The 25,155-nt window shown below is 40.7% G+C and overlaps 1 protein-coding gene across 11 annotated transcripts in view; it reads left to right on the top strand.

Moving 5' to 3' along the window:
* Positions 1–1,404: 1,404 nt before the first annotated feature.
* Rgs22 (regulator of G protein signaling 22) overlaps positions 1,405–25,155 on the top strand; it is a 171,883-nt gene continuing 148,132 nt past the window's right edge. For 10 of the 11 annotated variants that reach the window (XM_029562779.1, XM_029562775.1, XM_029562773.1 and 7 more), the window contains exons 1-3: positions 1,405–1,496; positions 1,970–1,998; positions 16,084–16,146. In XM_029562779.1, the coding sequence (XP_029418639.1) occupies positions 1,472–1,496; positions 1,970–1,998; positions 16,084–16,146 (117 nt within the window). In that variant the 5' untranslated portion in view covers positions 1,405–1,471. Of the gene's footprint in view, positions 1,497–1,969; positions 1,999–2,278; positions 2,392–16,083; positions 16,147–25,155 lie in introns of all 11 variants that reach the window. The other variant, XM_029562770.1, reaches the window with a different exon arrangement.

Here is a 25,155-nt window from a genome sequence, read left to right as displayed (position 1 = left end):
AGGACCATGATGCATCCTGCTCCCCAGTACCTCTCCTTACCTCTCTGCTCCCTTCTGAGCCCTCCCTTGGTTTCATTTGGCCTTCCGATTTTGTCTGGCAAAGGCAGTGGCTTGTTCCACTTTTGTCTTTTCCTATGTCATATTGAAAAAGCAATAAATATAACCAGGCAGGCTCCCAGTCTTAAGAGCATACACATACCTGCCCTGCTCTGGCCAGCCTTTTGTCCACCCCCACACTGAAGGTTTTTAAGTAGGTCAGATTTGCATTTAGATGGATGGTTTTACTTTCAGCATGGATAATGGATTTAAGGAGAACTCCACTGGAAAAGACTGGAAGACAGACAAGTTAGGAAGTTTTTACAACAGTCCAGATGGGAGCCGGTACTAAGGCTGTGATTGCTGGTGGGAATGGAGAAGAGATTCCAGATTCCAGAAATATTTTAAGGTACAACCAGCAGGTCCAAGTGCTTGACTGAATATGGGGTTTGGAAGGGACGGTTTAAGAGGGAAACTCCCAGGTTTTTGGATTGAGTTCCTCGGCAAATAAAAGTATCACTTAATGATTATAAAAGGGAGGTGTATGTGTGTGTTGTTTTGTTGAGACAGGTTATCGTGTAGCCCAGGCTGGCCTTGAACTCTTTCCTGATCCTCCTGCCTTCCTAGTGCTGGGATTACAGGTCTTTGCCACCACTCTGGGTCAGAAGATGAAATCTGAAGATAATGGGGTGGGAAGGTGTATATTTCCTTTTAGGCAGCAAGCAATTAGTTCTGGAGTTCATTTGGCCTCACAGGGAAAAGTCAGAACCACATATTTGAGATATCCATGAGTTTTACATAAACTAAAAATGCATATTTAGAATAATTGCTGATTTCGATTTTCACCTCTTTTTGAGGCACTATCTCCTTGTAGTTGAAGCGGACCTTGACTCTTTAACTGAGGAACCTGGAACTCCTGCCTGTACTTCCCAACTGCTGGGATTACAGGTGTGTGCCACCACGCCTGGCTCTTTTCATCCTTTTTCCGGAACACACATTACAGGATAATCTCAGTTTATGGTCCTCATGCTTCAGCCTCTTTCGAGTAATTATTAAACGTCAGATTTCATGATAACACAACAGTCTTAAAATGGTGCAAGGGGAGATCTGGCTCCGAAAGCCCGGGGCTGATCACCCCATCCACAGGCCTTTCAGATTCAGAGCTGCGCTGAACTCCAGGACTGGTCTCCTCCTCCCCGGCCGCGGTCTCCGCAGTAACGGAGGGAAGGCGGGAGCGGCCGCCCGGGCTCAGAGCCGACCGGAGTCACGGCCGGGCCTCGGCCTGCGCGGCCTCATTGTCCCGGCTCCATAGCAACTCGTGGCCGGCTGGCCCGGGCGCAAGCAGCGCTGCCGGGGTAGATCCGAGGAGAGCTGGGCTGGCGGGACGGCTTGAACCGGCCTCGCGGACGCCGAGCGAGCGAGCGCGGCCTTCGGCATGCCGGAGAAGCGGCTCTCCGCCGGTAGGTGGCTGGGCCGGGCCGCGGAGTCCAGGCCGCAGAGCTCCGCACCTGAGCTGCAGGCTGCTGGCCCCACGCCCGGCTTCCAACACTCAAAACCTGGCCTCACTGCCCTCTCCCTGCTTTTTATTCCGAACTTCCCCACCTTCAGGTTCACGTTGGCACGGTGCTGCGTCACCTTGCTTAATTCTCCATTTTGCAGCTGAAGTCCTGGGCCACTCCCGCCCTCCATCCGTTAAGGTTAGCTCTGGGGTCACAGTGGATTCTAAACTGGATTCCAGAGGCCTTTCTCCCCACTTCCGCCTTGAATTCCAACTTCAAATTCAATCCATGTGCAGATAATGAACGGAGGGCCAAAATCTGACCAAGTTTGCCCATTGTGTAAAGTAGGGCGAGGCACTGTCTCAGATTATTTCATTTACTCTGAAAGGAAATCAGATTTGAGTGCGATAATGTAATATTTTATCTTGTTTCAGATCCACCAGATATTACAGAAGAAGAATTTGTAAGTACAATTTAGAGGGGATACTTATTTTTTTCCCCTTGGCTTTTAATAGCAAAGATTAGATCATAGAAGAAAGTCCTGTGCTTTTCCTTTTTTGCCAAATGTGTGTAGCCAAAACTTTCCATTATTTAGTTAATGGTAAGAACTGTGTAGAGGCCTTTTTATATTTTTATTGGATATATTTGAAAGAAGGGGCCCACTGATTTGTATGGTGGGTGTTAATCATTGTTAAAGTTGTTTCAGATGAAATGACTTCATTTAATTTCTCCAAATGCTGCATCATCTACATGAGAGTCAGGCTTTATCTCCATGACTTCGTTGTTATGTGGCTGTGCAGTTCCTGGTTGCAGTAAACACTAGTAGATGGCATTGATGAACTGGTCAATTCAGCAGGTGAGGTAGCTCACTTCTATAATCCCAGCACTTCAGACATGGAGACAGGAGGACCAGGGGTTCAGGTCATCCTCAACTTCACAGCAAGTTCAAGGCCAACCTAGGCTACATGAGACCATGTCTTAAAAAAACAAAATCAGTAGCACAAAAGCAAGTAAACAACAACAGCAAAAATACAGTGGTTGATTTATAATTGTTTTAAGATTTTTCTATACATTATTCTTGTTATTTCAGAGAAGTTGAGCTGTACTAAACATGTTGCCAAATATATACATCATTTAGGAAGTGCTATTTTTAGAGCACATTCTGTTGTAATTCCTATTGTATATTTGAGCAACTTGATTAAGGTTACAGACAGATGGGTTGTAGCAAAGCTTATTCCTAAGGACTGCGCTGATTCTAAGAGCTCTAACCACTTCTATTATTTACTAATGTCCTTCAACACTTCCATCTCTTGCTGGCTTATTATCTTATTTGCTTTGGCTTTTCATTCAACAAACATGAGTGATTATGTATTCAAAGTACAGTTACAAAATAGGGAATAAGTCTCAGGAATTTCACAGTCTAGCAGGGGCTAAGTCAGCAGGTGCTGGAAGAAGGCGGGGCGGGGGGGAAGGAGGAAGAAAAGGGGGAGCAGGAGGAGGAGGAAGAAAAGGAGAAAGAAGAGGGAGAGAAATTGTTGGTATAGGCACACACAGCATGTCAGAAATGCTCCAGCCTATTGGCAAATTCTATTTAGTGGGAAACTGAAGTTGCTCCAGGCATTAAGCCCAAAGTGCTCTTTCACTGCAGTAGGGGATGAGTAGGATTTCTGGAGTCAGCGGTTCCTTTCCAGTCCAGTTCCAGCATGAACTTTCTTATGAGCACTTAGTATCATACCACTTAACAACTGAACAATTTGAACTCGAGGACTTGATTATCCACTCCTACTTCCCTTGGCTTCTTTGGCATCCACTGTCTTCCAGTTCTCTGATCTCTCAATCTTATCCCCCCTTTCCAGCTTCTCTTTCTCTTTTCTTATTGAAACTATTGCCCTTCACTGTTCTGCTTTAAAGTTCTGTGGGTGAGCTCCTCCTTTGTGCCAATAGCTTTAACTACTCCCATTTCACAAGACTTCCAAGTCCACACTCCACTATCCCACACACCCAGATACTGCTCCCCATCACCCATGGTCTCACTATATAGCCTAGGCTTGCCTGGAACTTTCTGTGTAGCCCAGGATAGCCTCAAAATTATGATACAGCTGTCTCAGCCTCCCAAGTACTAGGATGGATTACAGGTGTGCACCACCACAGCTGGCTCCACATGCAACTTTTGGTGCCACCTCTGCACATCCAGTGGGCTAGTAGGTATCTTCATTACCAATGCCCTGTGTCACCTCTCCAGAACTTTTATTACTTCTACCCCACCCCCAATTCTGCTTTTCCTTTAATTTCTTAGATTTTGGCGAGTGGTGCCACTGAGCATCCAGTCACACAAGCCCTTCTTTCTTCATTCTTTGACTGTAAACATTTACCTCAAGTTCCTTTCATAGCCTGGTCTTTCCCTCCATCCTCACACCTGCTGTCTTATTTCAGGCTTCATCACTGTGCCTGGAGTTTGGCAGCAGTCCTAACAGATTCCACAGATATACTTCAACATTCCCTCTGCCAACTCCAGTTTTTCTTTGCCTAAAGCATAAAATGCAAACTTCTGTGAATCAGCTGAATTGTATTACGTGCTGTTGTTTTGCTCTGTCTACCTTTTCCCATCACTCCTACCCAGGCTACCTCTTTCCAGAATTACCGTATTACTTGACTGGCTCAGAAACTTTATTAATAGCTAGTATTTATTGGATGCTGACTACATATTCAATTCAACCTCAAAACAACCCTAATGAGGTAGTAATTATTGCCCACATTTCACAGTTGAGGAAGTCAAAGCTCACAGAGGTTAACTATTTCTGAGGTCACACATCTAGCAGCCCACAGAGCCATTCAAAATTTTCTAAAACTTTTCAGCCTTCTTTAACCTGGCTTCTGAGTATTTTTCTTTATGATAAATATTACATCCATCCTGTTTGGGCTTATAAACTACTTCCACATGCCTTCTGCTCCAGCCAAACTGCCCTGCTTGGCTCCTTCCTTTGCTGTCGAATTTTGTCTTGGTTGCCCTTCCCCAGCCATTTCACAATCTGGCACATTCTTTCAGGCCCAGCTCATCTCCGTGAAACCCTTCCAACTTAACATCATGCAGACTGTCTTAGAGCTCTGGACAGCTTCCTGTGGAGACCAGTTTGTGACCAGATCCTCAAATTCACATGCTCAACCAAATGTTGACTATACATTAAATAAGTAGCCTGTCTCAAACACATGTTTAGCCTTGATTTTCCATAGTGTGATAGTACTATTCTCTTAATATGCTACCTGCTCTTAGAAAGAGTATGACAGGGACCTGTAGCTCCCCAAATCTCATGTTCTCCTTTTTCATAATAGGTACTAAATACTGTACTATCTAGGATAAAGCCTAGATTTTAGCTTCTCCTGCAGTTAGTTGAATGTTGTCACTTCACTGACTTCTGGTTGACACAGTCTAAGCAGGAATGCCGTGTTCTACTTCTGAAAAGCTGGTATTTACAGCAATCAAGTAACTGGCCCCTTCATCACACAGCTTGTTACTGGATAAGCCATAGTCAGAAGCTGGGTTATTCTGACTCTAAAACTCATGTCAGCATAGAAGGAAGAGTGAGTCTTCTCTGCTTGCTGGAATAAGGTTGCGATGCTAGAGGGAAACAGTTGTTTTGGATCACGAGGTGGAGTGGCACTTGAAAATAGCAGAAATGTTGCCAGAGGGGCTTGGGCTCCTGCAATTTGGGAAGCCGCAGTGCCAGCCAAGAAACTTCATATGATTACATTAAACAAATTTCTATTTCATTTGAGTAGTAGTGTTTTGGTTTGGTGTTCCAGTGTTCATAATACCCTTTTTTCATAGCTCAGTCAGTAGATCTAAAACCACAGTTTATTATGGATGTCTGTGAAATTTTTAACCTCAACATGGGTCTTCATTTTCCAAAGCTTAGAATAACATTTAGAATTAATAATTTGCTCATCGGGGGCATAGAAACCTTGTATCTATTTAAATTCTTGTTTTTGGCTGAGGGGCTATTCTAGTTTGATTCTCTGTTGCTGTGACAAAACACTGACCAATGCCAACTTGGGGAGGAAAAGGTTTATTTTATATTACATTTCTAGGGTCACAGTTCATCGGGGAACTTGGGGCAGGAACCTGGAGACAGGAGCTGGAGCACAGGCCATGGGGGAATGCTACTTACTGGCTTGCTCCCCTGGCCCCTGCTCAGACTGCTTCCTTATACAACATTGGCCCACCTGCCCAGGGGTGGCAACACCTGGGTCCTCCCACGTCACTCAGTAATCAAGAAGATGCCCCACAGACATGGCCACAGGCCAGTCCAATGGAGGCAATTCACCAACTGCAGATCCTTCTACCTATTGTGTCAAGTTGACACTAAAGCTATCCAGCACAATTGACCCCTTGTCAACTTGATACACAAACATATCACTATCCAGTCACAGCCTTTCCATTTCTTGTCCCCAAAATATGATGAAAATCCAAACACTTAAAAGTTCACAGTTTCTTTTAAAAGTCTCATAACTGGGCTCCTGTAAAATCCCAAACAAGCACTGTCTTATTTCAAAGGGAAGAATCCGGCACACCTAAGTAAAACCTAAGTCCAGCAAAGTAGCTCAAGGCTGGACATCTGGGATTCACTCACCATCATGTAGGCTCCAAAGGGTTCTGGTAGCTCCACTTCTCGGACTCTGCCGTCCACAGCTAGTCTTGCAGACCCAGGCCAGCTGCATTCCATATCTGTTGCTGCCCTTGGTGGTCGTCCCACAGTCCAAGCATCTCCAAAAAGCTGGGGTCTCCACCGAAACTGAGGCTGCACTCTGACCAATGGCCTCTTCTGGCCTCTTGGGGTGCAACACCTCAGATTCTCTCCATGACTCCTTCAATCCTGGGGTCTTCACTGCAACTGAGGCTGCACTTTTCACCAATGACTTTTCCTGGCCTCTCAGAGTGCCAAGCCTCAGCTGCTCTTTGTGACCCTGTCACGCTTTCAACACCAGATCCGTGCAGGAGACTTTTACGTATTACCAAGTCCTGCTTCCAGCTTGAGATGGAGGCTCGAGTCCCCTCCGGGTGCTGACCCTGAGGAAATACCTCTCAGATTTCACCACAGTGATGCTGGTCTCTTGTTACTTACAGCTGATTTTCCAGTCCCAGCTAACCAGCATCAACTCTCCCAGTAAAGCAAAGGTTTTACTTCAGGTTCTGGATTCTTCTTAAAATCACAGCTGATTCTTCAGCCCTAACTGACCAGAATCCACAGATTCTCAATTCAAAATCTCACACAAATAGCCCTGATAGTTTCTGCTTCCCTGGGAAGTGTCACAAGCCAGGCCTCCGTTGTCCACAGCTCTTTCAGCTTAACTATTCCAAGCTCCACAGCAACAAACTCTAAGCAGTCAATGGCTTTTCCAGGCCGAAGTTCCAAACGCTTCCACAGTCCTCCCCCAAACACCAAGGTAAGGTCTCATAACATAAAATAAAATAGTAAAATATTTTAAAAATCTTTATGGAATCAAAATATTATAGTATTTTAAAATAATTATTTTGATGAAAGTTTTCTTTCTTTTTTTTTTTCTGTCTTTTTGAGACAGGGTGTCCTTGTAGCCCCAGCTGTCCTGGAACTCACTATGTAGACCAGGCTGGCCTTGAACTCACAAAGATCCACCTGCTTCTGCCTCCCAAGTGCTGGGATTAAAGGTGTGCACCACCACACCTGGCCGAAGGTTTTCTTATATATAAAACCCATAGTTCATAAAGCAAGTTAAAAGCTACTTTGAAAAGAAAATATTTTTTAAAAGATAGAATATATTTTATTATACCATCAAATTAAAAGAGCTTTAAGCCAAGTGGGGTGTACCATACCTATAATGCCAGCACTTTAGAGGCAGAGACAGGAGAATCAGGAGTTCAACTATGTAGTAAGTTTGAGTCCAGTCTGGATTACTTGAGTCTGGGGGGGAGGTGGCTGGAGAACTAGGTGTATGCTTCTGATATTATGACAACCAACACTTTGGGATAAACAGAGTAGAGTCTATACTTTCATTCATAAGAAAATATAATTTGGGGGGCTGGAGAGATGGCTCAGCAGTTAAGAACACCGACTGTTCTTGCAGGGAACCCTGGTTCAATTCCCAGCACTCACATGGCAGCTAACACCTGTCTGTAACTCCAGTTCCAGGAATTGACATGGCCTCCCTAGTCCCAGCCCACCTGGAAGTCACTATGTGGACCAGGCTGGCTTTGATCTCACAAAGATCTGCTTGCCTCTGCCTCCCAAAGGCTGGGATTAAAGGTGCATGCCACCATGCCCAACTTTTTAAAGATTTTTTTTTAAATCTGTATATGTATGTATCCATGTATGGGTATATACATGATTCTTATGGGGGTAACCAAATGCTTTCTGATTGGATTTGAGGCCTATTCCACAGGAGGGAATTCATGCTTGGCACTGTAAACCTAGGAAAAGCTTATGGCCCTAGGGGAGAGCCTACTATTCCTGTTTTGCTAAGTGGTCATATTGTCAAGTTGCCTTCTAAATATTTATGTTTATACCCATAATTAGCACTGCTCTCAACCTTGGCCAGAGACTCTGTGTGTGTGTGTGTGTGTGTGTGTGTGTGTGTGTATTTTACAGTAGACAGCAGTTAATACTGAAACTCATAACATATCAAAGTGCTAAGAATAGAATAGGTGACTGTGAGTGCTCAGCCCAAAATGGGACTTATATCAACCTCTAATCTCTAGACTCAGGGAACATCACAGAAGCATGGATGGGGAAGGACTCACAAGGCCTACTCCTACCTGAGTAGCTATTGGCATTTGATGACTGCTGGGGGAAGGGAAGTCATACATGGGTGTGGGGCCATCCATTGGAGAATAGGCAACCCCAGTGGACACATCCACAAAGAAAAATGATTTTCCTCCATGATAGATGTTTGACTAGCTTGATCTTGTGGAGGTTTTGTGCAGGTAAACACAGCTACTGTGAGTTCATGAGTGCAATGGTCATGTCATGTCCAGATGATGGCATTTCATGTAACTCCTCCCCATCCCAATTCTTACACTCTTTCTGCCCCCTCTTCTGTGATGTTCCCTGAGACTAGGAGTTAGAGGTTGATATAGAATTCCCATTTTGGGCTGAGTACTCACAGTCACCTATTCTCTTCTTAGCACTATGATGTGTTATGAGTCTCTGTATTAACTACAATTAAAAACAAAACAAAAAACCCACCACCACCACCACCAAACAAACAAACAAACAAACAGTTTCTGGCCAAGGTTGAGAGTAGCACTAATTATGGGTATAAATGTAAATATTTAGAAAACAGCTTGACAATATGACCATTTAGCAAAACAGGAATAGTAGGCTCTCCCTTAGGGCCTATGGCCTCCACCATCATGGGCTTTTCACTAGGTTTACAATACCAAGCATGAATTCCCTCCTGCACTGGTGGGCATGTCTTAGTAGCAGGTTGGTATTATAGCATGCAGGATCCAGGGGTAGATAAGATCATTAATGCATTTTCTCCCCTCAGTGACCTGCACAGCACCTTTCTGCACTGTGAAACCTAGCCAGCAGGGAGGAAATTTTCCAGTCAGTTCCAGATTGATTTTTCTATGTCCTGCAACCAAAGTGTGTGGTGTCTTCAGCAATAGGATCTTATTATCATGTAATGGTGGGAAACCAAAAGCAGTGACAATGACCTTTGTTGTTTTGGGGGCCTTCCTGCCTCCTTGACCAAGAACTCATAGGGAACTATCCCATGACCGGCACTGAGATTTTGTTTAATAGCTCATATCTTCTTAGAGCAGCATTGTTCAGCTATGCAGGAGTCCCCCATTCACACTCCCTTAAAAAATCATTTTAAAATTAGCTTACAAAGTAGTTGGTCTCCATAAGAATTTTTCATATATCCATAGCCAGTAAGATGATTCAGCTGGTAAAGGCACTTGCCACTGAGCCTGATAACATGAATATGATTCCCAGAACGCACATGGTGGAAGGAGAGAACTGACGCTTACAAGTTGTCCACCAACAATGCACATATGTACACATAAGTAATAAATGAAAAAATTGGTGATGAAATGGTAATTCATTTGATTTGAATGTGCAGCAAAAGAAGCAAAACAATTTTCCACCATTGGTAAGCGTGCACAAACTGGCCCAGACTTCTTTCAGTAAGAAATTTAGGAAGTTTGGACTAAAAATGGAAAAGCTGACTTTACTTTCACAGGTGGTACACCTGTAATGCATGGAAAGCCAGATTTCAAGAGTACTCTTGATATTAAAGAAGTGCTCCACTATCCATTGCATCACTCTGCATCAAACCCAAGGAAAGATGTAATAGAGAAACATCGTAACTCAATTTTCTTGTTGATTATTTGTTTAACCATCAACAGTTTACTGGTTATTTGGAAGATATAAACCTGAGTATGAAAATTTAATTATTTTAAAAATGTCTGAGCAATTGGATTATGGAAACATAATGAGGAAAATAGAGATACTAAACCAGATTAAGGACTGTAATTTTTTCTTTGGTAATTCAAAGGCTTTGGGAATAAAGGGTTTATCAAATCTTCATTGGTTTAGGGCTAGAGGTCTGACTTTGTGATAGAATTTTCCCCAGTACCACACACATGCACATGTGCGCGCACAAACACACTCGTACACACACTCATGTAGCATGGGTTTTAAAGACTGCCTCAGACATGGCAAGATAGTTGAACACATTGAACTAGTGACTGTAGTCGGAGATGCATTCACTTACTTAGAGAAGTGCAGCCTTCCTGCTGAAATGCCCAAAGGGAACTGAGCAGGTGGCATTTGCAGACTACACTTTATTTCCCATGGCAGAAATGCCCCAAATCAATATAATTACCAGTGTTTAATATCAATAGAATTAAGATCTAGTTTCAGAAAAGAAATACCAATTTCAATGTATTTGAATAATACTTTACATTTCTGTGGTTGTTTCTAATTGCAAACTTGAGGGTGTGGGCAATGCCAGGATGCCACATCACCATGAGGTAAAGACAGGGCCACCAGTGCCCCCCAGAAAAGTCAATCCACAGCTGGTAAGGTCAGCAACTAGAGGAAATGTTTAGCAACTATGTCAGCTTGGCATAGCTGGCTCATCACTATTGAATTGAACAATGAAGATGGGGTTTGCAATGTATGGCCTTCGTTATTTCCCAGTGCTTCATTCTTAGTATACTTCATAGACGTTCACTAATCTGAATGGATCAAGAAGAAAAACAAGCAAAACAGGTGCTTCATCACATGTAGTGGTGAGTTACAGTCTCTCAGAAGTGGGAAGCATCTGAAAATGAATTTCTGAATCAGGATTATCTAAAAATTTCTGGTAATGTTACTTGTTCATCAGACTATGAAATGTACATCCTATATTTTGACTAAAAATTAAAATAAAACACATAATTTAGAAAAACAAGTAATTTCATTTTCTGCTGCCTCTATTAATATAAAATGTACATTCCCCCTTATCTATGGCTCTTTTTACTTTCTTAGACTTTTTATTTGTATCAGTATTTTGCCTGCATATATGTAAGTGCACCCATGTCATGCAATGCTGGTCAAGACCAGAAGAGGGCATTAGATCCCCTGGAACTGGAGTTATGGATGGTTGTTAGCCACCATGTAGATGCTGGGAACTGAACCTGGGTCCTCTGATGGATCAGCCTGTGCTCTTAACCTCTGAGCTATCTCTCTAGCCACACCATCTTTGGATTCTTGATCCTGTTACACTACTATAAAGTTTGACTTCCCTTATTGTAACACAAGTGTTTTGTATCTTAGAAACACTAAAATCTTACAGAGTTAAGATGCTTTTTCATAAGAGTTAACTTGACATTTCACCAAATACAGTCCAGAAACTTGAAACTCTGAAAGATTATTGACCTTGTAGCTTTCTCCAAAACACTGTCTGTGGTCTACTTTAGTAGACTGTTGCTAATCAGAACTTTGAGCATGTACTGCTAAAGCACCACTCTGAAGGCGGCAATTTATTTATTTTTTATTATATTTTAAAATTTTTATTGAATTTTATATATTTCATACATAAAATCATCTTTGTACCTCCTTTCCCTTTGGCCCCCTCCCATAGCCCCCCACTGGAGTTCATACATTCTGTCATTTATTTGTTTTAAGGCCTATTATGTAAAGTTAGTGTCCTGAGATGTCCCTCAGTACAAGTTCTTCCACTGGGGTTTAATCAGCCTATCTAGAGTCTGTCCCTTCAAGATCAGCTCTTCCTCACCCAGCAGTAATCAGCTGCCAATAATTCTTTGACGGAGAGTGGGGCCTGCTGTTCATTTCCACAGTTCTGTGCTGGGTTTTTGTCTGCCTAAGTTTGCATGGGTCTTGTGCATGCTGACACCATTGCTGTGAGTTTGTATGAGAAGGGTCCCAGGTACCTGTAGGACTGTTTCTGTATGGTCATTCACCTCCTCCCTGGTTCTTAGAATCTTTCTGCCCCCTTTTCTGCAATGGCCCTGAGCCCTGGGTGGGTGGACCTTGATATAGGAGACCTGTCCAAGGACCACACTCTACCAACTCTTATTCTCTGTGTTTTGGCCACTTGTGGCCTTCTGTGTTCCTGGTCCTGTGTTGCATGAGGAAGCTTTATTGATGAGAATTGAAAGATGCATTACTGTTCTCTTCATTCCTTGTTCTATGTTCCATGAGTCTTAGGTATAGAGGTTGCATCCTAGATGTGCCATTTAGGCTTGGGCAATTCACAGAGAATCTCTGTGTGTGACAAGTGGTGTAACTGTAATAATCTCTGTCTGTTGAAAAAGAAGCTACTTTGATGGGTGATAACTGGGATGCTTGTCTGTAAATTTAAGGATCCATATTTTTGCACATAGTAAGAAATTACATTAGTCTAGGGATATGAGAACCTTTGCGTTTTCTCTAAGATCTAGGACCTCTTCAGCTATGTATATTTGGCTGGGTTTACAGTACCAGACCTGAGTTTCCTCCCATTGAGTGGGCTTTAAGTCCAATTAGGTAGCTGCTGATTACCCCCAAGATAAAAGTGCCACTACTGTACCAATGTCATTTGCTGTGCTGGTCATTGATGTGGTTTTCAGGCCTTGAAGCTGGGGTTGGACCATCGATTGATGTTCTCCCTTATCAGCTTGCATAGTGCTCTCCAAAGCTATGAGAACTGGCCTTCAGGGGAGATGCTTCCAGGTCAGTTCCAGCTCCATTGCTCCAAATCTTGAGTTCCAAGTATGTTCTGTCTTCAGCAATAGGGTCTTACCATCAAGTTCTCAGAGCCAGTCAAGGACTGTGGCAATAGCCTGTATAATTTTTGGAGTCTCTTGGACTACCCTGGCCAACAACTCAGAGAAAGGTTTCTCCTGTCTGGCACTGTTTCTTGTTATGTAGCCTTCAGCTATAGTCACAGACTCATGTAGGGATATTGTATGTGTAATTTTTCAGTGGGTTTTTTAAAATTTATACTAGCTAGGCATTATTTATCTCTCCTCTTTCTCTCCATGTCTTATCCTCCATCCTTACCCTTCCCATTTAAAGTGTCCCCTTTCCCCATTTCTCCCTTGATAATTTTTGTATACTATGGTCCCACCTCTTTTCAAAAATATTTTATTTATTACTTTTTATTTTATGTGTATGCATGTATTGGCTGCATGTAGGTAAGTGCACCCATGTCGTGCCATGCCCGCGGAGTATAGAAGAGGCCATCAGATCCCCTGGAACTGGAGTTTTGGACAGTTGTTAGCTGCTATGTGGGTGCTGGGATCCAAACCTGGGTTTCTGCTAGAACAGCCAGTGCTCTTAACTGCTGAGCCATCTCTCCAGCCCCTGTCCCACCTCTTTTGAGCTCCTTCTTCCCCTTTGTTCCCATAGTTCTTTGTATAAATCTCCTTCTCCCCCTCCCCCTTAACCATTTTTTATACATTTCTCCCTTAGTAATGCCTGCCTCCTACTATTCTTCTCTCTCAGGTTCCTTCTTTCCCTTTACCTCCCTGGTTTCCTTCTATTTTCTTGGTTTATGTAGTTGCATCTGGATATGTACTCACTTTTAAGAATTTGGTGCTAGGATCCACATATGAGGGAGAACATACGTCTTTTGTTTTTATGAATCTGTGTTACTTCACTTAGTATAACAGTTTCTAGATCCATCATTTACCTGCAAATTTCATTATTTAATCTTTCTTTACTGCTGAGTAAAACTCCATTGTGTAAGTGTACCGTACACATTATCATTAACTACTCATCAGTTGAGGGACACTTAGGTGCTTCTGTCTCTTAGCTATTGTGAAAAGAGCTGCAACAAACATGGTTTTACAAGTATCTCTGCAATAGGATGATTCCTTTGGGTATATGCCAAGGAGTTGTATAACTGGGTCATATGTTAGGTTCATTTTTTTTTTTTAGTTTTTTAAGAGTTTTCCACACTGCTTTCCGTAGGGTTTGCATGAGTTTGCAATCCCATCAGCTGTGAGTGATCGTTCCCCTTTCTCCACATCAGTGGCAATTTATTAAATCGTAGTTCATGCTGTTTTAATCACTTGAGATCTTAGCAAACTAAACACTATTGTCAGTTGAGACTTCTAGTAAGTTCCTTGATCTGAATCTTTCCAGCTAGTGACTATAATTCTCTTCTGACACTTCAGTTGCCTAAAATGACTCAAAAAAGTCTATTTTCCAAGGTAGCTGTAAATATACTATAGTATCTTCTGTACAGTGTTATACTTCAATGACTTTTTAAAAAATATTTTATTATTTTTATTTTATGTGTGTGTGTGTATTGTCTGCATGTAGGTAAGTGCACCCATGTCGTGCAATGCCCATGGAAGACAGAAGAGGCTGTTGGATCCCCTGGAACTGGAGTTACGAATAGTTGTTAGCTGCCATGTGGGTGCTGGGATTCGAACCCTGGACTTCTGCAAGAAGAGTGTTCTTAACCACTGAGCCATCTCTTCAGCCCCACTTCAGTGACTTTTTTGGTGTGTGTATAGGTGTACGCATACTCTGTGTGTGTGTGTGTGTGTGTGTGTGTGTGTGTGTGTGTGTGTGTGTGCATGTAGAGACCAGAAGTCAACCTTGTTGTTCCTGAGGAGCCATCCATCCACTTTGCTTTGGGGACAGGGCCTCTTCACTGGCTAGGCTGGCTGGCCAGTGAGCCCCAGGGATCCTTCTATCTCTGTCTCCCCTGAGCTGGGATTACTAATGTTCACTACCACACCCAGCTTTTTATGTGAATGTTGGGGGTAAAACTCGGGTCCTCATGCTTATGCAGCAAGTACTTTACCAACTGAGCTATCTGTCCAGCCACTATTTCAGTAATTTTTAAAAAGTTGGCAAGTACTTCATAAAAAGAAAATTATCAGCCATATGGAAATAATAGCATTGTGTCATGTTTCAACTTTCGTGTTAGATTTGCAAAATTGAAATATAATTATGAATAACAAAATAATCACATGTACTGTTCAGTAGAGTGTGTCGTGATGTGCTCTTGACACAGTGGAAACAATGACTAATAAAATAAGGTGTTTTATGATTTGGAAGAGCAATTTTGTTCTTGGCAGTGGTTTTTGACTTTGCCAGTTTTGAAAGTGGCAGTGTTGGTAGATGAGACAGTTACAGAAAAGTGCACACAATCTATGCACAGAACATATGTACCAGCAAAAGTTTCTGTCAAGCAGGATCCAGATTATGAAACCTATCTCATGCTGATGGAAAGTAAATTGACTGTTTTATTTATCACTTCCATTGAGCAATGAAGAGTTTCACATTCTCAATTTCTTTTTAACTTCAAACACTTGCTACTGTCTTTATTGACTATATTTGTTTTTGTTTATTTTAAATGTTTATTATTATTGTGTGTGATATGTGTGGGCACATATGTGCCATGGTACACATGTGGAGGTCACAGAACAATTTTGTGGACTTGGCTCTCTCTTTCCATCTTTCCATGGGTTCTGGGGATTGAACTCAGGTTATCAGGCCTTCACAGCAAATGTTTTTACCCACTGAGCCATCTTGCCAGTCCTCTGCCTCTATTTTTATGAAGTATATATTTACTAAGTCTGTGGGAAATTTATAATGTGGTGTATCATTTTGTATTTGTTGATACTCTAGTATGTATTGTGATACATTTTTCATGTTTTCATTCTGTTTATAGCTAACTACAATAACAAGATCTTTTAAGAGAATGCTCCAGTCTATTTTCTCTTTCTTTTTTTGTTGGGGGTGGTGATGGTGATGGCTAAAACAGGGTCTTGGATAGAACAGGTTTGCCTTGAACTCACTAGAGTGAGGCTAGCCTGTAACTCCCAGTCCTCTGCCTCTGCTTCCAGAGTGCTGGAATTATAGGCATTCTCCAGCACATACATACTGCATTCTGTTTTCCTGTTCCTTCCAGAGACTGTGGACTGTGTCAACTTTATAACAAGGATTCAATGTGTAAGTGACTAAAAAATAGTTTTGAAGATCTGAATTATAATTGGAAAATAATATAGGAATGTTTCAAAACATCTTAGCATGATCATAACATGATGTTTTGTGTTTTGTAGGAAAATTGTTTGGCAACAGATGACTTCCTCGTGGATTACTTTAATGAATTCCTAAGCCTTCCCGTGAGTGCATTATTATGTTTTATTGACTATATTAAAGCAAATATTTTACATTTATTTTACTATTATTGTGTGTGCGCATGTGTGTGTGCATGGTGCATGTGTGTGTGGGTGTGCATGTGGAAGTCAGAGGACATGTTTGTGGAATTAGTTCTCTTGTTCTATCTTATGTGGCATCTGATGATTGAACTCGGGCCATCAGGTGTGAGTAGCAGGCACCTTTACCCAGTGAGTCACCTCACTGGCCCGATTAATTACTGTACTATCTTGTCAAACATATTTATCAAGTATAATATTTTCTTAAAAGACCAGTTAAAAGAAAAGCTGGGTGTGGTTGATCATGCCTCTTACCCCAGCACTTAGGAGAATCGACATGAGTTTGAATCCAGACTGGGCTGTAGAATGAGACCTTGCTGCAAAGAAACAAAAAATTAAAAATAAAAATCAATTAATGAATTTTGGTAAATTTGCATATTTTATAGAGCTAACCATTGGATTTGAATCATAGTTTAAAATATTTTTATTAAAGAAGGCTGGAGTTTTCCTAAGCAGCAAAAAGCATTTTGCATGGTGGCGTATGCCTTTAATTCCAGCACTCAGGAGACAGAGGCAGGTGGATTTCTGTGAGATCAAGGCCAGCCTGGCCTACATGGTCTGCTCCAGGCCATCTGGGTATACAGGAAGGATCTGTTTCAAAAACACAGCAAAACAAAACAAAACAAAAGCATTCTGGCCAGTCTTGACACAGTTGTATTTAGCAACACATTAGACTTTGAACAATCTGATAAGGACAAAGTATCAAAATCTCAAGAAACTAATTTTTTTTACTGTAATTCTCTTGGGCAGAAAGTTAGGTAAGAAAAGGTTTTCATTATGTGTCATAAAGCATGAAAATCTTTTTCATTAAAAGGAAAGGGCTGAGGATGTGACTCAGTTTGCAGAGTGCTCGCCTAGCATGCACAAAGCTGAGTTTGATCCTAGCACCACATAAACTAGGTACAGTGGTATTGGTGCACGTTTGCAATGCCAGCACTTGGAGGGCAGAGTCAGGTAGATCAGAAGTTCAAGGTCATCTTCAGCTTGAGGCCAGTCTGGACCACATGAGACCCTGTTTCAAACTAAAAAAAATTTTTTTTCTTAACCAGGAAAAATTTGGAACATAAAAAAGTCATAAATAAAGCTGAGCGTGGTGGCGCATGCCTTTAATCCCAGCACTTGGGAGGCAGAGGCAGGCGGATCTCTGTGAGTTCAAGGCCAGCCTGGTCTACATAGTGAGTTCCAGGACAGCTGGGGCTAAAAAGGGAGACCCTGCCTCAAAAAGACCAAAAAAAAAAAAAAAGTCATAAATAATTTTGAAGAGTGCAGAACATAAAATGTTTAAAACATTTAAAGCCACTGGCACTGCCATTTGAAGGAGAAGTACTAACTGGCACTTTCTTGTCTCAGTTTTGTGCACTCACACAGACTTTGCATGCATGAATGCTTGCTTTGTGATTTTTCTCTCTCAAAGTAGTTTTCTGCTTTCTATTCTATCTGGCACAACCAGGGTCTGTGGAAGCAGGATAAGAGTTAGAGCTGCCAAGGCTCTCTCTCTCCTCTTCCAGAAATGGACAAGTGGCACTATGGGAGACCCAATACAGGGTCTTCATGTAGAATGTTTTGGGCATTCTCCTTGGGTCTCATTCCAACTTCTGTCATCTACTTCTACATTATAAAACCTCTAGTAGCATCACAAAATTGCCAGTTTGTTTTTCCAGATTAATTTTTTTCTTGGGCTCTGTAATCTCCATTCTTCCTCCCAAAGAGGTATAAAATCTTGAAAAAGAAAGATCTGTGGCTGGGAATGTGGCTCAATTGTGATAGTGCTTGCCTAGCATCCACAAAAGCACATAGTAAGTTCAAGACCTGCCTAGCATACGTGATACGCTGCCTCAGAAAGAAAGAGGAAGTGAGGATATAGCTCAGTGGTAGAGTGCTTGCCTAGTATGCACACAGCTCTGGGTCAATCTCCAGCACCACCACAAAACAAAACTGTTAAGTCTAACATTTCAGTTTCTTAGCACATTGCGGTGCCTCAAGATTTGAGTCTATCATGTTTACTTTCTTGAAATAAATGAGCCTGATGCCTTTTTTGGAAAATCTATTTTAAATTATAGAAGTTATATAACATTAACATAGAAAATTAAAGCTGAGTAAAATTACAGCTCATGCCTGTAATCACAGCTCTTGAAAGGGTGAGGCAGGAGAATTGCCATAAATTTGAGGCCAGCCTGGGCTACATAGTTCCTGGGTTACTTAGTTCCTCTTTTTTTTTTTAAAGAGGAAATTTATGAAGTTACAGAAAAATTCAGCTGTAATCCTGCCATCCAGTCAAAATGACAGTCTCAGCTTGTGTGTGTTCTTTCAGGCTAATGTTAGGTCAAGCAGGAATGTGACTTCCAGGGAGCTCTGCAGTCAGGCTTTTACCCCTCCCCAGCAGATACTTACAGTTTGATCCTTCCTATATCCAGTACACCCTACCTAGGTGCTTCGCCATCTTTCTAATTCCTATGGCTTTCTGCTCTTCCCTCTTTTCATTTTTTTCAGACCCATTTGCATATGTTTTTACCACTTAGTCAACCTATCAATTATCAATTCTTTACAGTACAAAAGAAGAGGAAAATTGTCACAGATTTTCAAAGAGAATTTGAGAGCAGGAAGGAGAAGGAATGATGGATTCTCAAACCAAGAGCCTGGCAAAACTCTAGACCAGATTAGTAATGTTTGGTTTATGAGCACTTAGATAAGAATTAGAAGCCAACATGGCTTTAGCCAAACTAAACTCTCCTTTTGGATTAGGTACTGATATTTTAGGGAACTGTAAATATAGTGTATTATGATTTCAATAAAGTGTTATAATAAATTGAATCATGTTACTTCCCAATCTGCTTAAAACCATGCTCATGGCTTCTCATTATGTTAGGAATAAAATCCAGAATCCAATATGATCTGGCTCTTGCCATCTCTTGATCTTTGTTTCCTACCTTTTTTCCTTTCCTAATTCTTGTCTAGCTTAACTCACCTTCTTCATGTTTCTTAAAGATGAATATGCTGAGTACATTCAGAATCTCTTAGCCTGGAATACTTTTCTCTGAGATATTTATATCATGTTCTCTTAACTTAAATCACTTCTGCTTAAAAAGACTTTCTACCAACACCATTCAAAATAATATCCCCAATACATACTCTACTTATATTGCTTTATTTGTCCCCAAAGCCCTTACCATTTTCTGTGAAATTAATTTTCAAATATTTAACTGGTTCACTAATTATAACCATTAGGGGTTGATTCTTAAAAGCCCACAGATTGAACTCCACATTCCTTAGTATGGAATTCAAGAACCTTTGCAGTGTGTCCTCAACTTAACCTTTCTAGCTTTATCTCTGCCTTCGTACCACTTGTGTCACCTAGCACACCGTTTTCTGCCTCCTTTAACCCACCAGCCCACAGTAATCACACATACTCCCTGCTCAGCTCTGACTCTCTAGTAATTAGTAACGGGGGTGAAATGGAACTGTCATATTTCAGCCCTCTGTTCCTAGAAACATCACTCACTTAACTTTTTTATTTCTTTCTCTGAAAAAACAATGTATCTTACAAGATTGCTATGGAGTGAGGCAGATGTACTGTAGATTGGTGCTTCTTTTTCCTTTCACCTCACTAACTAGACCATGTCATCTCCCATTCCTGAAATACAGCATGCAGTCTCTCTCTAGCTGGATTAGTGGACCATTGTCAGTCTAGAAGATAATCTCCTGTGCCATACAAATCTGTCATTGACTTTGCCTTTTAAAAATTATTTTTATCAGAGACTTGGTTGAAAAGTTGTCAGAGAACCAGCATTTTTCCAGTTTAAAGTAAATGACAGGGTCCACCCAGGATGACATGGCTCAGTTTTGAGTGTCCTACTATAGAACTGGCAATGGAGGAATAAGCAGATCATTTGGATAACAGAATGGTCTTGTGTTTATTCTGATACATGAAGTAAAACAAACAAAGCTAATGTATTTTTAGAGTGCATTAATAGAAGTATAGTCCAGATCAAGAAAAATATTAGTTTGGAGTGTAGGAGGCACTTGGTGAATGTTTTTGTGAAGAAGGCTGAATTGTTAGACCACATTTGGAATATTGTGTTCCATTCTTGGTGCCATATGTTAAGAGTTGCTTTGCCAAGCCAGACTCAGGGAGACTCAGCCTGAGAACATTCAGGAAACCATGTCAGACGAGGAGGGGTTGAAAGAAGTATGTATGTGTTTAACCTGGCTTGGGGCTAGGTGGCAGGGGTGGAATGGAGCAGCCTTTTCAAACATCTGATCAAGGAAAATGGTTAGCATTCTCTGAGACTAGAGGACAGGGCCAGAGCCTCAGTTATGAGGGAATCTAGTTTCAAGTTTGTTTTCAAACAATAAGATGGACTGGTTTGGGAAGTAGTAAACTTCATGTATTTGGAAGTATCCAGGTGGAAACTAAAAGAGAAAGAAAGAGGGGGGAGAGAGAGAGAGAGAGAGAGAGAGAGAGAGAGAGAGAGAGAGGAAGGAAGGGATTTTTTCTATAAAAATTTTCCTTAAGATGATTTCATATGAAAGATAAAGGTTAGAAAATCATAATATTGATGAGTGTGGGATAAATCTTATAGAGATGTTATATAGAGAAGAGCATCTATCTATCATCTATCTATCTATCATCTATTGTTATCTATCTACCTGCTATGGTGAAAGCCTGGACTTACCCAAACAAAGAAATTTTGATGAATTCTTTCTCTGTTTACTTCATCTGAGAATCTACACTGTAAATTGATTTTTTTTTATTGACAAGCTCGGTCTTTTTTTTTTTTCTGTTATTTCCACAATCTTCATAAGAATCATCCCATTTTTACTTCTACATCGTTGAAATAAACAGTCCTTGTCATCTATTCTCTTACTTCCCTAACTCTTCTACCTCCACATCACATCCTAAACTAAGACAATCTAAGTCTGACAGTGCAGATAAAAGATCACAGGGTCATACAGACTTCTGAGCCTTCTGAGATTTCCCCCCCACATTTGAGGTGACATGCCCAAGGTTCCATAACTAGGTTGTGGCAAAAATGGCCCTAGGAATCAGTCTTTCTGGCTCCTCTGATATTTCTTTCCATTACATCATCATACCCTTGGGATACATTGTAAGGTCCAGAAATTGATGGCTGGTAGCCTGCCTCCATGTTGTTTTGGATGAGAGGAATCTAGGACAGTTGCTGCTATTATAAATGATCATGGCACTTTCCAAATCCTAGCTTTCATAACTTCATTCTGTTTGTTCTCCAGCCAAGTTCACATTCAGATATTGTTTTCATTTGGTGTCTGGGAGGGTTTTTTTCTGTCAACTCTTTGTGGACAAGTGTTTGCTCATTAGGGTTTCTTCTGTGCTATAGTGTGAAAACATTTTTTCTTTTGGTTTGGTTTTGTGTGTCTTATGCTCAGTGACTGTTGTGGATTGAATAGACGAGCCTGCATAGATTTAGGTTGGTCCTCTGTGGGTGGTTTCAAATGTTTGTGACATTTTTGGTTTGCAGAAGCTGAAGGGGTGGCCCTGTTCTATACTCTCCTAGCAAAGATAGGTATGTCATGTGCTTGCCAGACCATGCTTAGCTATGTGCTTTTGGAATTTTACCATAACTTTAGTTGTTTTTTTTTTTTTTTGACTGATTCTCCACACTTTTTAAAATCTGTAAACTATTATAATTTCTTGCAGCTTTATGACAGAGTTGTATGCTAGAAGGATTGTTGGATGAGGGTGGACTCAGAAAGGATATAGATGGGGGAATGAGTGGGACAAAGGTAAATGGAAGGCATGGGTCGTCCCTCAGCAAAGATTAAATACTCAGAGATTCATTTTTTAAAGGTGTGTTGATGGAACTCTACCTAACTGTTTAGTTCAGTGTTTATACCTATAGGCATTTTGGTAAACCTTGTAACTATAATGTAAAACACTCAAATTACCTAATGTAACTCATTTTATGAACTAAGGATATTTTTCTATACATTTCACATTATTCCTTCTAGCTCATTGGTGAATGTCTAGCAAACAGTTTATAGTTAAGCATCTAAAATGTCAATAAAACTTAGATTAAAAGAAGTTGCTATTGGTAACTAACTTGTTATAGTCAAGTAGTCAGGTGGTTTTCATTCACTGACTAGATGCATGTTTGAAATATAGCTTTGGAGCTCAATTAGTAGAGACAGAGTTGGAGCAGAGATGGACATGTATTAAATTAACCTAGTCATTAGTTTTTAATTTAAATACTGTTCAGCTAAATAATTTGGCACCCAGTAAGTTTCAGTGGTGCTGGGCTGGCAGTTTAAGCACATCACTAATTGTTCACAGGTTTTTTCCCCTCTTCTTTTCAAAGAAATGTGGAACCAGCAATTTATTGTGGTAAAAATATTTTCATGCACTTGCTTTTTCTGTGAAAATATTTTTCGCACATGGATGACTAGTACTATAAAGTTAGCTTTCACCACCTTCAGGTCAATTCGTTTCAGAACATTTGGAAAATGATACCCTTGAAATATGAAAATTAAGTAAGGAAAAGGGCAGTCTGTAATAGTTTGTCAAGGATTGATTTGAGACACAAACTGAAGATTTTTCTTGTCATGAGTAAAAGCTGAATGTTGTCTAAATCACCCTACTCAGCTTTTGGAGGAAAATATTTTCTATATCATTAATTTCTGTGTCTCCTAGTCTTCATGCCTTTTACTGTCATTTTCTGAGCTAACTTCAGTAGTTTTGCAAGTAAGTTTGGAAATGGTAAAAACCAAAGCACTTGTATAAGAGATTCTTTTCTAAGCACGTAATAGGAATTTGGGTTGTGCTTAAAGCTCAGGCCCTTTCTTTCCTATATAGAACATAGATGACCAGCACCATCATATTCATGAGTACACGGGAGAATCAGCATGAGGGAGTGGACAGAAGGTGGGTATTGAAGTTTGTCTTGGCCTAGATCCTGGCTCCCTGTAGCAGAAAACTCTTTGGCAGCATCGTATCAGTTGCCAGCAAAGATTAAGCTTGAGTGGGGATTAGAACTACTGAAGGGCTTGGTAAAGTTGAGAATGCGGGGCCCCATCCTGGTTCTGATTCTAGGGAGAACCTGAGAACTGGCCTTTCAAGCAGGTTCCTACTGATATTGATGCAGCTAGTCAAGGGACCGTGTGCTCTGAGAACCAGATTCAAGGGATTAAACATGAACTAAGTTCAAGAGGTGCCATGTGTTGTAGCAGGTCCTTGAACTAGGCCTTTGCCTCTTCTCTGGGCTTCTATCCTATTTTCCCTTCACCTATTAAGTTTAAGCAATGCTTCCCTGCTTGCAGTTCATTCAGAGTGCCCTGTTTGTTTGTGCTTCTGTATTATTTGTTAATTATTTATTTAATAACCACATACTTAGAAGAAGCATTTCATTACAACCACATTGACATATTCAATAACAATTTTCTGAGCTAAGATGCATCTTTTTCAAAATTGGCTGTAAATTTTTAGGTTTATAGTTGAATTATTGCGGTTAACAATGTTGTATGCAGTATAACCAACAACACTGCTTCTGTATTTTTATGTATTAGCTCTTTCTTTCTCTGAATTTGTTTTCTTGTCTACCTCATGAGTGGCTGTTCATTCTAGAAGACCCAACTTGAGCATTCCACTTCCTATGCCTCTTTCTTAATTCCTGAAGATAGTTAAGTGAATCCTTACACAGCATCACACCACTCTGTCCTACTTCTGATCGTGCTTTTCATGTGCTTGAGCAGTGCTGTAGCATCCATGCTGCTGCATAAATTGAGCTGATCCTACACTTCACAGAGAGCAAGGGTGATTCCAAGATTGAAGATGATTTCTGTGCTGTATCATTCCATGAATGTATGTCCTTGGGAGGGTATGAGATGAAAGGTGAGGATCTCTCGTTCTTCAATGGAGCTCATTCTTCCTGCTTCTTAATTATGTAATCATTTCTTTATGCTAAGGGCAGTTCTCTCATCAAACATACATGTTTTGTGTAGCATGAACTTTAAACACAAACCTACTACTTTATCTGGTCAATACCTGAAGAACCAGTAACCCATTTCCATGTTGAAAGAAAACCATGATCAACTTGAGAACAATGTTGAAGACAGCATTGCTTTTTACAGTGTTTTCAAGAACTCCAAGGATTAATTATGACTGAGTTTGATTTGACTTATGCCCTAGTTTTGGAGTCCATTCCTTATATAGAATTATTCTTTCTTGACTGTATGTTTACTGATCTTTCTTCTGTTAGATAAGGTGTACACTGCACCTCACGCCTTTCAGTTTGGGCTTTATGCTGGACATTCCCTCAGTAGATTAATATGTCAGCTCTCATACCATTTCAGTTAACAAGGATTCTGTACATATACATGACTAACCTAACAAAGGGACAGTGGACTTGGGTGATCTTACTATAGATTAGAAGATACAGACTCTTTTTTTCTGGCAAGACAATCATGAACACATAGAGTACTGAACATGGAGACACCTTAGTTATCTAGTTAAAACGCCTCCATTTTTTTTTTAAAAGTCAGGAAGGCAAAGTAGTTTCTCCACCATTTCTTCCATTTCATTATCCTGCTTCTTCTTTCCTGGATAGTTTCTAGTTTAGCCAAAACTCTTTTCAAGTATTCTGATTAGACCAGGCACCATGTATTAATATTGTTCCCCTTGTCTCTGTGGACATATTTCCCCATTGGCATTTGCATTTACATGAATTTTAATTTAAGCTAGTAGTTTTTGATTTTTCATCATAGAGAACAGCAAGTGTTTCTATATTGTTCCTTCAAGGGGAGAAGCAATGCTTTATTCATCTTTGAATCTCTAGGCTTAGGATTATAATTGACACTTGAAAATTTAAAATTTTTTATATTATTGAATTAATGGAGAAAAATCTTTGAATTTGTTATTTGACACTTATAATCTTGGAATCATAGTGC

Source organism: Nannospalax galili, unplaced genomic scaffold, assembly GCF_000622305.1.
Source record: "Nannospalax galili isolate Female #2095 unplaced genomic scaffold, S.galili_v1.0 scaffold334, whole genome shotgun sequence".
NCBI classification, from domain to species: domain Eukaryota; kingdom Metazoa; phylum Chordata; class Mammalia; order Rodentia; family Spalacidae; genus Nannospalax; species Nannospalax galili.
Note: the sequence above shows the minus strand (reverse complement) of the source record. Positions and strands in the feature narration are given on the sequence as shown.